Consider the following 12346-nt stretch of genomic DNA (forward strand, 5'->3'; position numbering starts at 1 on the left):
TGCACTGCAAGCATGACTGTGGGATTTCTTCTTGGAGTGGGTTTAAAGCTAGGAGTCCTGTCTGATCTGGTAGTGTAACTTCACTCAGAAGTTAACACGGCAAGGAAACAGCTCAACAAATGATCCTTTCCCAATATCCTAGGATGCAGATCCTGTGGGGATGCCTGTTTCTCTACATTTACACTGTACAGAATAATTCAGACTAAGTCACAGAATCACAGGATGGGTCAGGTTGGAAGGGATCACTGGAGATCATCTGGTCCAGCCTCCCTGCTCAAGCAGGGTCTTCCAAAATGTGTCACTCAGGATTATGCCCAGATGGCTTTTGAATGCCTCCAGGGAAGGAGAATTCACAACCCCTCTGGACAAACTATTCCATTTTTCAGGCACCTTCAAAGGAAATAAATTCTTCCTCCCATTCAGGTGGAACTTCCTGTGTTCCAGTTTCTCCCCATTGCCTTTCATGGTATTTCTTGGCACCAGGAAGAAGACCCTGGCTCCATCTCTGTGACACCCTCCCTTCAGATGCTGATAGACATTGACAAGGTCCTCTCAGTTATCTTTTCTCCAGATACCTTACTTCTAGAAAGCTAAAGTTCTTGGAGATGAAACCTGTCTCTCATAAGTAATTCCTCAGCTAACATGCACCTTCCTTACAAATACTTCATATAAACCATATTACTTTAATTCTTTATGAAAAGAAAGTATTCAAAGCTTTCCTAAAGCAAAGACATATGTTATCCTCTAAGCCAATTAGCCAATAAAAGAAAGGAATTAGATCAGCTTGACAAATCCATGTTGATTCTCTTTTACCACCTTCTTATCCTATAGCAGCTAATGAATTGTTTGTTTCATAATTTGTTGAGGTTTCTCTGTAGTGACTCAGCTTAGCTGGCTGATTTAAATTTCCTGGCTCTTCGGGATTTTTTTCTATCCACACAAACAAATACCCTATTTGCCCTTTTCAACTCTAAAGAACCCTCTTGATAGGAGAAGTTCTTGAAGTTCATTCCTAAGTGTTCACAGACTGTTTTTCACTGGACAGCCTGCAGGGGAATTCCCTCAGGTCAAGCAGTTTGAATTCACTCCGTGTAAGGGTTCTTTAATTCACACCCCTTGGCTCTGGCCCATTCTCATACCCCAATCAGTGTGACTTCTGTTATATTTATCTAGCACTGCCTGTTTTGGCGATAAGGGGAGTCAAATAAGCAATGATGACTCCAACCCTTTGCTCTCCTTCTGTGCTCTCTTTCTGTGGTACATAGTTTTACAGTTTTATTCCTTCTAGCATTTTTACACCATATTTATAGGATTTCTTTTCTTCCCTTGTAGCTACCTCTAGTTCATTCTTTGCCAGGACCTCCTGATTTCATCCACACGTGCTTTGGTATAATTCTCTTCTCATTCCCAGTCTGCTGCTGCTTGAACTTTCAAAAAACAATTAATTTCTCATTTTAAGGCATTAATGAGGTCCTCACACACTTTCAGTGTTTTTCTTTTGTTCTATTCTTCTCCCTGCCTTAGGACATCTCGTCATTGCACCTCTGCTCTAATCTCTAAGTCAGTGCTTGCTGGCCTGTATTCCTTTTTCCTTGACTCAACTTACCAATTCCCTGACGTTTCACAGCCAATTAATCCTTCTTCTGCTGTTCCTACTTTCTCTTTTCCATGTGTCTGGGAAGCTGATTAACTCCTAGCTTGGTATATGTACTAAGGCTTTATATTGTTCCTGTTTAGCCCTTACACTCCTAGCCCTTGGGCAGAGACATTTCAGATGTTTACCAGATTGCTCCATTCTTCTCCCAAGTGCCTCATTTTCACCTCTATTAAATTTCCCATTTTCCTAACTCACTAACCAGCATGCTGCCTGGTTCTTGGAAGACGGCTGGCTGTAAAAAAAGTTGAAGTTTTTGTCGACACTGTCCGTGCTTTCACCTCAAGGATTTGTCTGGTCCACCTGTGCCACCTTGCACAGAGACCAAAGGAAACACAGCAGCCCCTGGAAAGGAGTTAGCAGTGATCCCAGTAATGGGCAGGATTTTTATTTCAGTGATGGCAGATATATGAAGGAAGCAGCAATTAATCCTTCCTGTTTGCCTTCTCTAAGGATATCAAATTGTGTTGTAAACACAGGAGATTTAAACCTCTTTGTGACCCCTTTCACCGAAAATAAATATTAATAACCCCACTTCACAGACAGGGAAACAAACACAGAAAAGCTAAATGGCTTTTTATGGAAATGCCGAGGCAAAGGCAGGAGCTGCCAGAGCATGCACTGGAAACCATTCAGGGAGAGCCGTCAGTCAGGCCTTAAGGAGCAAGGGGGCAGAAAACAGGGTTGTGATTGCAATTACATCAGCTGGTGAGGAGCCAGCCCCTCAGTGCCCAGAGCTCAGTTAGCCAAAGGCTATGGCACTTTACTGACACTGGAGTTATTGCCAGAGCATGCAAGTGATGATTGTTTTTAGTGGTAGATTTGTCTTCCCTCTCACTGGTCCGTGCATGAGCTACAAGCAGCTTAATTAAAGGCTAAAAAAGCCCCTGATGCTAAAATAGCTGCCTTGCCATCTTTCTGGAGATGGTGCTAGACTCATAGCAGGGCACTTCTTTCTGCCTTCTCCTTCCCCTCTCTCTCTCTCTTCTGTTCTCTCACTTTTTAAAAGGGAAATAAAAGAAGCAGGAAAAAGAAAAGATGAAGAAAGTAGCCACAAACTGCTCCATCAACAATAATATGCCACGTATCTTCCAGGACCTGTCTGAGGATGTGAGTCCCTGGAGAGACAGCCCAAGGCCAGAGTTGATAGAGGCTCAACCCTCATGAAAAGCACTCACAGACCCCAGAGCACAATGCAGCGCTGAGGATACGGACTTGGCTGCCGTTTCTGGAGTGGGGAATACAGTGGCAGATTTATTCTACAGTAAAGAGGGCTGTTTCTTGGTAGCACTAATACTGACACATTATCTGGGGACGGAAGAGGATGCACAAATAGGAACAATTCTCCCATTTCTCTGCCTGTGTCTCCCCCAAATGCCCCCTACTCCTATTTCCTCCTGTTCTCTTCATTCCTCTCCTTGCACTGAGTCCTCTCCTTCCTCTCTGATTTATACGTTATTTCTTTAACCTTGTCCTTCATCTTTTCCCAACGCAATTACATGGATAGGCTTTTTAGTTCTCCAAGATTTTGCATATTATCTTCAACTAGATAAGCCCTGTGTCCAACCCTCTGCCTGGAAAACCATACAAGTGTTTTCAAACAGAAGGTCAAATCCTGCTCTCACTAAAACAGGAGTGAAAGTTTCCACACTGTAAGGACCAGGCCATGGGACAGGATGGGCTGATAACAACCTGATAGAAGAGGCTTTTAAAATTATCCAGCACAGCTTAAAGAGAAATGTCCTAACAAATCATCACTGCTCATCATTGAAGTGGAAACCAGCGATGGCAACTTCCACCACACTCCTGCAGAGTAATTCCAGCTCCCATCTCATCAGCTGAAATCAGTATAGAGCAAATACCTGGGCAGTTTTATATCTTTATTTTGCCCCTCCTTATTCCAAAAACACCCACTTTCACTACTACTACATTTGCCATCTTTATCTCACAATGGAACAGAAACTGGGAGAACAAACAAATTGGTCAAGAGCACATAAGAGATCTGTGGCAAAGAAAGAAATATAATATGAGTGTCCCAAATTGCTGCCAAACAGTCTGTGACTCAGGCTTTGCATCTCTAAGGGATGGATAGGGGCAGTGGATCTTGTCCAAGGACAGATAAGACAGGAGATAGCTCTATCACCCACATCTCTGCTGTTTGGAAGCAGTAGAGAAGCAGTGGAGGAGCAGGGCTGCTGTCTTTCCCCCTCCTTAATCTGCTTCCTGCCTGCTTCAAAAACAACCCAGTGCACGGTTGTTTATTATTATTATCACTGTTATTTTCCAGAGTGCTGTAAAACTAGGGGATAGAGCACTCTGACAGCCTCATAACAAACAACAGATAAAACTAATTAGATTTTGTTCTTCCTTCAGTTTGCTGACTTGATTCTTTTTTTCTTTTTATTGTTTAATTATTTATTTTTTAGCCCAGAGGTTTACACAAACAGACACATGTATTTCACTAGACGCTGGCAAGGCATCCTTGGGATCATCTCTGGCAGGAAAGGGCTATTGTGGCCGGGAGACCCAAGAGCTGGTGAGGGGCTGAGACAGAGGGTGCAGTGTAGTGCAGGACTCAGCACAGCATCTTCCACCCACGTCATGTCAACTGCAGGGGGAGGAAGGAGAGCACAGCCATTCAGAGCCTCTAAGAGAGTCAGCGTGAGACAAAAGGCATCAGTAAAAAAAGTTAATGTGCCTGGCAGGAGCCCAGAACTGCTGCAGCACTGGGGACCAGGCGAGCGCCTCTAAGACACCATCTCTTCTGGCCATTATGGGAATATTTGGCTTGAGTCTCAACCTGACAGCCTTGCTGACTCTTGAGGAAGGACAAAACGCTGGGGAGCAGGGCGACTGCCCTCTCCTCCCTCTCTCCCTCCCTTTCTCCGTCGGCTGTTTCCAAATTCTTTGGGATTAGCTAGCGACAGCAAGAAAAGGCACTGCTCTCAGTGCTCAGCACTTCGCAGGCTGAAGTGAGGTGACGGGCCCCGGCGCAGGGGACAAGGGCTTCATTCACTGGGGGATACCAAACCAGAATGACAAGTGTGCAAGAATAAACAAGGCTGGAGTTAATCTAAAGTTGTTTTACACTTTGTTTTATTAAAGTCAATGCACTTCCGTTCCTCTGTGCAGAGCCTAGCTCTGCTTAATTACCATGACTCAGGGAGAATTTTAATAGCGCGGAGCGCGCAGTGCGCACGGAGGCATTCTCCTGACCTCTAGAGGTCTGTCAAAAGAAGAGGAGCATCTGCTCCTTGTGTAGAAGTTCCTGGGGGAAAAAAAAAAGCAGGCAGCCCACAAAACTGCTTTTCCTGAAGTTATCCAGGTGCCATTCCCAAGTGGCTGGTCACCCATGTGTCCCTCTGCATTTCCTCACCCTTGGGCTGGGGGCTTCTCCTGCCCCCTGCCTTCTGCAGCACCCTCACCACTTGCTGACAAGTTATTGGGCACAGGCATGGGATGCTGGCAGGGAGAAAAGATTGACCAGGTTTTTCACACCACACAGCAGCATTTATGCAGGTGTGGTTGATGTCCAGGGACACTGCTCCCAGATCAGCTGCTGCATTTGGATCCCAGACACTGAAAACACCCTGAGGACCTCTGCCATCTCCCCACCTCCTGCAGCACAGGGATCTCTGAAATGGTGCTACTACTCATACATATTTGGCTCCACACATGGAAGATATATCTTTTATTATGTTATGACTACTCCTGCACAGTTTAGTCACCAGCACAGAATTTTCCCACTGAACTGAATTCCCCCTATTTAAAAAAAAACTCAGAATGAAACAGCTAAAAAGCCAAATATTATAGCCCAAATATTTGTATCTCATTAAGGAAAATGCTGATTTAAGAAGATTTTTTTTCTTTGCTATAGGGTTTACCACTGGCAAGCCTTGGTAGGCACACTTCAGCTACTGTTGTGGAGTGTTGGTACAGAAAGCAAAGTGGGTGCAAACATCCATGACACAGATATGTACAACAGTAATTTTTACCCTGTGTTCTGGGGAAGTGCTGTATGCTGAACACCCCAGAGCGTGGCTTTTGTACACTGCCATCAGTACCTAGCACAGTGTCAAGTTTTTGTCATGGCTACAAACACCGGATTTTTAAGTTAATTATGCACAAACATTGTTTCTTTATTAATAAGCTTTCAAGCAGTATTATACAAACTATTATAATGGGAACACCTGTTTCACCTCTTTTGTGTCCCTTCCTGTGAGCCACCCTTTTATTAAAATTCAGTATTGTGTGCAACAAGCTGCATGCTAAACCAAGCAGAACAGGACATCTGTACAGAGGCACTCACCACACCTAATGAATTAGTCTGGGCTAAGAAGCTCAGCTTCTAAGGACCCAAGCTGCCTGTCTTTTGAGCAGCATCCTAGAGAGATAGAGCACAAGGAGCTCTTATGTGCCAGGGAAGACTTTAAGATCCGTGGATACTGAAAACCAAGCAGGACAGGAAGAAGCTTTTTATCTAAAGAGCAACCTCCTACTGGAAAATATTGTCTAGGTAGTCTGAGGAAAGGTGCTCAGAAACACATCAGAGCATTTCATGTTCTGCACTAGGAATTCTCTTCAAAACCAGCATAAAACAAGGAAGATGACACGGTGCTTTTAATAATGCATCAATATTAATAATAATCATCATCGGTAATCACTGGAGTCCTTGCAGGCTGTAATGCAACAACACACTCAGCACATTCATCCCTGTCCTTGAGCCTCACAAAGCAGTGACAGAGCTGGGAGCCTCTTGCATCTTAAAATTAGCTCCATTTGGATTCAGGGCAATTCCCCATTTGCAGCAGCAGAGTCTAAGACACTTGGCAAGATCAGGCAACGTGAAGTGCAAGATGAAGTGACATCTCTTCATGCAGCCTTGCTCACACAGGACTGCTCTCAAACCCATGGCACAGCCCCAGTGCTGATGAACCCAGAGGAAGAGCTGTGCTGTTGGGTGCTGGCTGGCTGGGAGATGAAGTGACATCTCTTCATGCTTTAGAGATGCAGAACACATGTGTGGGTTCTCTGTCTGTGCTGGATTCTCAGGAACTGGGAGGCAATTTTAAGAGAAATCTCTAATTTTTCTCCATTTGGGGATTAAAGAAACTGTTCTAATTGATGCTTGGGCTAAATTCACTCCTGGGTTTTGCCACCATCACTAATCTATTGGTGAATTTACCTTAAGTTTCCAGAGGATCTATAGGAATTGTCACTGCTGCTTTCCTTACTGTGGCACATTGGATTTCCCATGCTGTTGCTGAGATACAGCCATCTCAGAAATATGCACAGCCTGACCCAACCTGTTGAATGCACTGTAAAAATTCTGATCAGACAGAAATCAGAGACATGCTCTACAGCTCAAGAGAGAATGGCAACAGAGAGCTCTGGTGAAAGGCATCAATAACTGTCACTTCTCCAGGCAAAGGCTGCCTAAAGTCAGAAAAAGAGAATCATCTCTTATTCCTTGGTCTCAAAAACTGTTCCTTAGGTCAATCTGTATGAAACCATATACTAGAGGCAGCCATGAAACCGGAGATTGTGTTTAGGAATGGATGATCTCACATGGTACCACCTGGGCTAGTGACCCATTGCTCTGCCTCAGGTACAAAGTTAAGGAGTTGTTCTCAGCAGATGTGTGTATACAAATTACACAAACATACAGTCAACTCTCCTTTCAGAACCAGGAGCAACACATCTAGGAAGGGTGCTGAAGCTGGCAAACAGGCAAACATGAGCAGCGACCCATTTTCTTGCAGCTCTGCAGGTCGCAGCCTTGCTCACACAGGACTGCTCTCAAACCCATGGCACAGCCCCAGTGCTGATGAACCCAGAGGAAGAGCTGTGCTGTTGGGTGCTGGCTGGCTGGAAATGTAGAGCTCCCTCAGAGCTCTGGAGCTGCATGTCTGTCCTGTGGTCACTCCTTCATCTTCTGTCTCGCCTTCCACACACGAGAGGCACTCCTGGATCTCTTGGTCTAGCTCCAAGAATTCCTCTTCACCATCAGAGCTACTGGCAGTGTCATAATCAATCTCTTCTGCACAAGGAGGTTCATCATCAGACTCCAGGCTGCTGTTACTGCACCTTCTGCAGAAAAACCACAAGAGAGACTGGACGTCACCAAAGGAGGAGGTGTTCTCAGGGGGAAGAGCAAGCAACAGGGAAATGCTTTTCCTGGGTTCAACCTTGGCTCTGTTAGTAAGGGATGGAGTGGTAATAAGCAAGCTCTGGTGCGTCTCTGTGTCTGTCTCACCAATGAGAATGATAAAATGAAGAGTGATACTCACTGACCTCTCAGGAGTAAAGCATTATTATTCCCATCACTATTACAGCTATTGCTAATACAGAAACAGAGTGCTTTACATACAGACAATACCATTCTTGCCTTGAGGCACTAACAAAGGTTGCAGAAGCTGAAATATAGCAGAGAAGAAGGTATTCAGTTTCCAGAAGGTTGCTGGTTTAATCATCATCCCCCTCACTGCAGTTCCACATTTAGTGTAAGACCTAATTAATCCAGGTGGTTGAAGTGCTTTGGCATCTTTTCCTCCTGTTGTGTGAATGCTCAGAGCACTGCTAACAAGAGGCAGCACATGCAAAAAACTGAGCCTCTTGAATCTTCGAGCACAGTGGCTGCAGGGAGGGCAGATGCACCAGGAGAGGCTGTGTTTTGTGAAGAACATGGAAAGGTTTTGATAGCGTGGCTTCCTGGGGAAGGGCCAAACTCAGAGTCAAGCCTGAATGGCTGAGGAAAGACTCTAAGTGGAGGTCACAGCCACATCATCTGGCTCTCAGAAAGCAGTTTACCCCACCTTGGCCTCCTGCCATTTATTCAAAGGCATGGCCACAGAGGCTTTCCTTGCATGCCCACTTTCAATGCACAGTGCATGAGGTTTGCCTGGTGCAACATTTATGGCAGAAAAGTGACCACTAGACTACGTGGTTCTGGAGGTCCCTCTCCTCCCAAGCTGCCTGCATCCCATCTGGCTCTCAGCCCACGAGGGCAACTTGATAATTTTTTGAGACCAGAAAGAAGTCTGTGATTTCAGTCTGGGTCACAGTTTGGATGAATCAGGGGAAGAGATAGTGCATTTTTCACCTCCAGGTCAATGTTTTCGATCAGACTCAAAGCAGGGGAATGTATTGCTTTGGGGGACAGGGAAAGGAATAATAATATTCCACCTCTGGGCCAGAGTTTTTTTAATTTGTCCCAAGCTGGGAAGAATGACTGGCTTGGCAGATGGAGCATACACAGCTTTAATGTGTGGTCTGCTCACTTACATGCCAGTAACCAGAATAATCTTCCAGCTTTCAGCTGTTACACAGCAGTGCCAGCAAGTGAAGTTTCAGAACATACCAAAAGTTTAAAGTATTGCTTTTGGATGCATTGATTCCTCCCCTCTTCTGCACTCCAAGAAAGGTGTAAGATTTTCCTAGGTCTGAGACTCTAGATCTTAACTGCAGAGTATTCTGCAGCAGAAAAAAGCAGTGTCAACCCACATCTCCTTCTCAGGCTGATCTCTGGCTTAGTTTACTTCAAAGGCTGGGTATAAAGGATTTTCTGAAAGCTTAATAGAGCTGTACAGCTTAAAAATAAATAAAAGAATAATTATGCACTTTTAGAGTTTCTGGCTCTACTTCAGTCTGCTCAGAAATCTGGGTCAGGAAGAACTCATACTGAAAATTAGGATGTGACATGAAACAAAACAAACAAACCAGGACAATCCTCCCAGCACAAACAGCAACAGCAATGGTCCCAGCTGAGTCTGACCAGTGGGTTTAATTTCTTCTTTTAATTTTCATATGCAGGCATGGCATGAATTACCATGATACTGAGTACCTATGATAATGTTCAAAGCTGACTAAACCCAGGGGAACCAGAATTTTCATTTATAAGCCCTGCTCATGCAGATTTGCAATCAAAAAGAACCAAAGCATACCTACTTTCAATATTGCACTTGTACATTCTTAAGGAGCTGCTAATGCCATTGGGACAGAACATAGCTGTTACCCAACTCACTGATATTTTACAGATGGAGCAGCTTGCAGCCTAGGAACTGAAGGTCAAACATTTGCATTAACATGATAATTGGGGGGGAAAAAGATCCCTATTATTACTTAAATTCGGGAAGCCCAAATAACAGGATCTTCTGAATTTTTCAATAATTTAAATTATTTTAGGACTGTATTTCTGACAAAAAAGGGAAAATACCTCCTACCACAAAAACACTTTGCTAATGAAGGGAAGTCTGGAAGACGACAAACAGAGAATGAAAGACAAAAAATACAAAACTGCCATTTTTTTACATTGAAGACTGAAGGGATATTCTTTAGGAAAAAAGCATTTATTCCTTAAAACATTTGTAATGCACTTCCAAAGCTCCCCCTTTTTGCCTGCCTGCACTGCACACAAAACACCAAGAGAGCTCAATTTAGGGGGGCAGTTGTGGTGCAGAAAGAGGTTCCCCATGAGTTAGGATGTGCTTAGACCCTGCTTGGAGGTCAGGAAAGAAGATTTTCTTCCTCATTAGCTCTGTCCTTTGCTCCTTTGCTGTGGCAGTGACGAGCAAGGCAGTTAGCACTGATCTTAGCTTCTCCAGCCTGGAGTGGCAGCCCTGGACCAGAGCCACCAGCACAGGTCTCACAGTGAGCTCCCAAAAAGCAAAGGGATGGCACCAACCTCTTCCTGCTGCCAACACAGGCTGCAGCCACACTGCTGACTTCAAAGGTGAGAGGATCTTTATCACATTAACAAAGTCTACAAACCAGTTACATCTCTGCACTGTACGGAACTTTACATCCCAACAATTCACTTTGTGCTGCAGGAAGATTTAAAACACATTACAAAGCAACACCAATGGGCTTTGTGGTTCCAAGCAGCAGGTTCTTCTGAAAGAGGAGAGGTGGCAGCCTGTGGCACGTGGAGGAGCCAGCCAGTTCCCCCAACCAAGTGCCAGTCCTTGCATGTGCTTCCCCACATCACAGAAACCATCCCCTTCCATGCAATTGGTGAAACATGGTAAGGAACAGGATTGCCAACATCTACTGACTATTGCATTCTTTCCCAACAGAGTTTTGGGGGTTTGTTTATTTTTAATCTGATCTTTAAAAGCTGAAAAAGAATTCACCCGACAAAAAATGAAACAAAAACTGAAAGCAAAACAACAAAAAAAAACCTACCCAGGAGACATGAAACATATTTATCAAAGAATAATGATGTTGTCTCACAGAAGGTAAACAAAGAGGAAAACCAATGACACTACATTATAGAAATCCAAGAGAAATATAGACTATGAATACCACTGAACATGAACACAGTGCAGAAGAGAGGGGGGAAGGCTGGTAAATATATTCTACAGCCAGCAATCCCCCAGCTTTTACAATAAAACATGTACACATTTGGTTGATCTTCAAAACCTATGGCCTCATAGCCCCCATCTATTCCAGCTGATGGGAACCACGGCAGCAATTTGCAACTTCATGATGTGATAAATAGAATTTCTTTGTTTTGATTTTTAATTTGCATATTTACTCAGATATGACTTAATCTTAATTAGTTCTCCTTTTCTATGTGGGTGTGTTTTTTGTTTGCTCAGTTTTGGAAAGCAAGCAATATTTGGTTCCCTGTAAAATAATTCTGGTTTTTTTGCTGGCTTCATGGGAGAAGGAAAAGGGAGCCCAGTGCCTCCTCACACAACTTTGTGGTATGACTGGAAAACACTTTTTTCAGGTGCCTGCTGTCAACCCTTCATTCTGAGTCAGCCTGCTAGGACACAGCTGGAGAGAAAGCTCTCATGTCAGCTGTCCTGCTGAGCCACACCTCAGAACACACACTCTGCAGCTGTGGTGATAAACTATAGCTACACACTGCACATGGGCATGAGTGGCATCTCTCTTCCATACTTAATTTTAATCCACTTGTGCATGCACCAGGGAATGGAGAAAACTAGAGAACCCCTAATTTCTAGTGATTTTTTCACTCACATTTTGCTTGTGTGGCAGGTCACTCACTCTCTGTGTATTCTGCTGGCTGGCTCAAAATAGAATGTTTCATTTTTTCTGCTGGAAAGAACAGGCACTGACAACTGTCCCTCTTAGGGAATCTGTGACTGCTGCTCAGGGTTTCTGCTTGACCTTCACTTGACAGCCCTCACAGTTGCAATGCATTACAGAAGGAAGTGGAGCATTTACTTTTCTTTCATATTGCTCCTCTCACTGTTGAAATTTGTTGCAGCCTTCTCAGAGAGAAACTGGAAGTGGGAGGGTTTAAATGCATCACATAAAAAGGAGGAAAAAGCGGAGGCTGGAGACCACTGCTGGTCATGGACATACCAATGATTTTCTCTGAAGGATGTATCAACAAACAAGCAAACATGACCTCAGCCTCTCTCTGCAATGAAAAATGACTTCCCAGCATAATCACCCTGCCTGTAACCCTATTTTCTCCTCGTGTTAAACCTTCTCTCCATCATGGCATGTCCCAGTTCTTTGGAAACTGCCCAAAGCAGGGATGTGGCTGTGTATAACGAGCCAAGCACATCTGATACAGTTCATAGACTAAATAAGCAGAAAATAGCTTTACTGAAATTTTTCAAGAGATGAGACATTCTTGTGTATGAATAGAAAACAGGAAAAGAAATTTATGTGATTAAACAGGTCAAATTCTCCACAGTTACAGCATTCACCTGA

The 12346-nt window shown here is 44.1% G+C and overlaps 1 protein-coding gene across 2 annotated transcripts in view; it reads right to left on the reverse strand.

Moving 5' to 3' along the window:
- Positions 1 to 6684: 6684 nt before the first annotated feature.
- The window catches only part of AGBL1 (AGBL carboxypeptidase 1), a 265872-nt gene continuing 260210 nt past the window's right edge, over positions 6685 to 12346 (reverse strand). For both annotated transcript variants that reach the window (XM_039723561.1, XM_039723560.1), the window contains exon 23: positions 6685 to 7744. In XM_039723561.1, the coding sequence (XP_039579495.1) occupies positions 7438 to 7744 (307 nt within the window). In that variant the 3' untranslated portion in view covers positions 6685 to 7437. The remainder of the gene's footprint in view (positions 7745 to 12346) is intronic.

This window comes from Passer montanus, unplaced genomic scaffold (assembly GCF_014805655.1).
Source record: "Passer montanus isolate IOZ18808 unplaced genomic scaffold, ASM1480565v1 scaffold5, whole genome shotgun sequence".
NCBI classification, from domain to species: domain Eukaryota; kingdom Metazoa; phylum Chordata; class Aves; order Passeriformes; family Passeridae; genus Passer; species Passer montanus.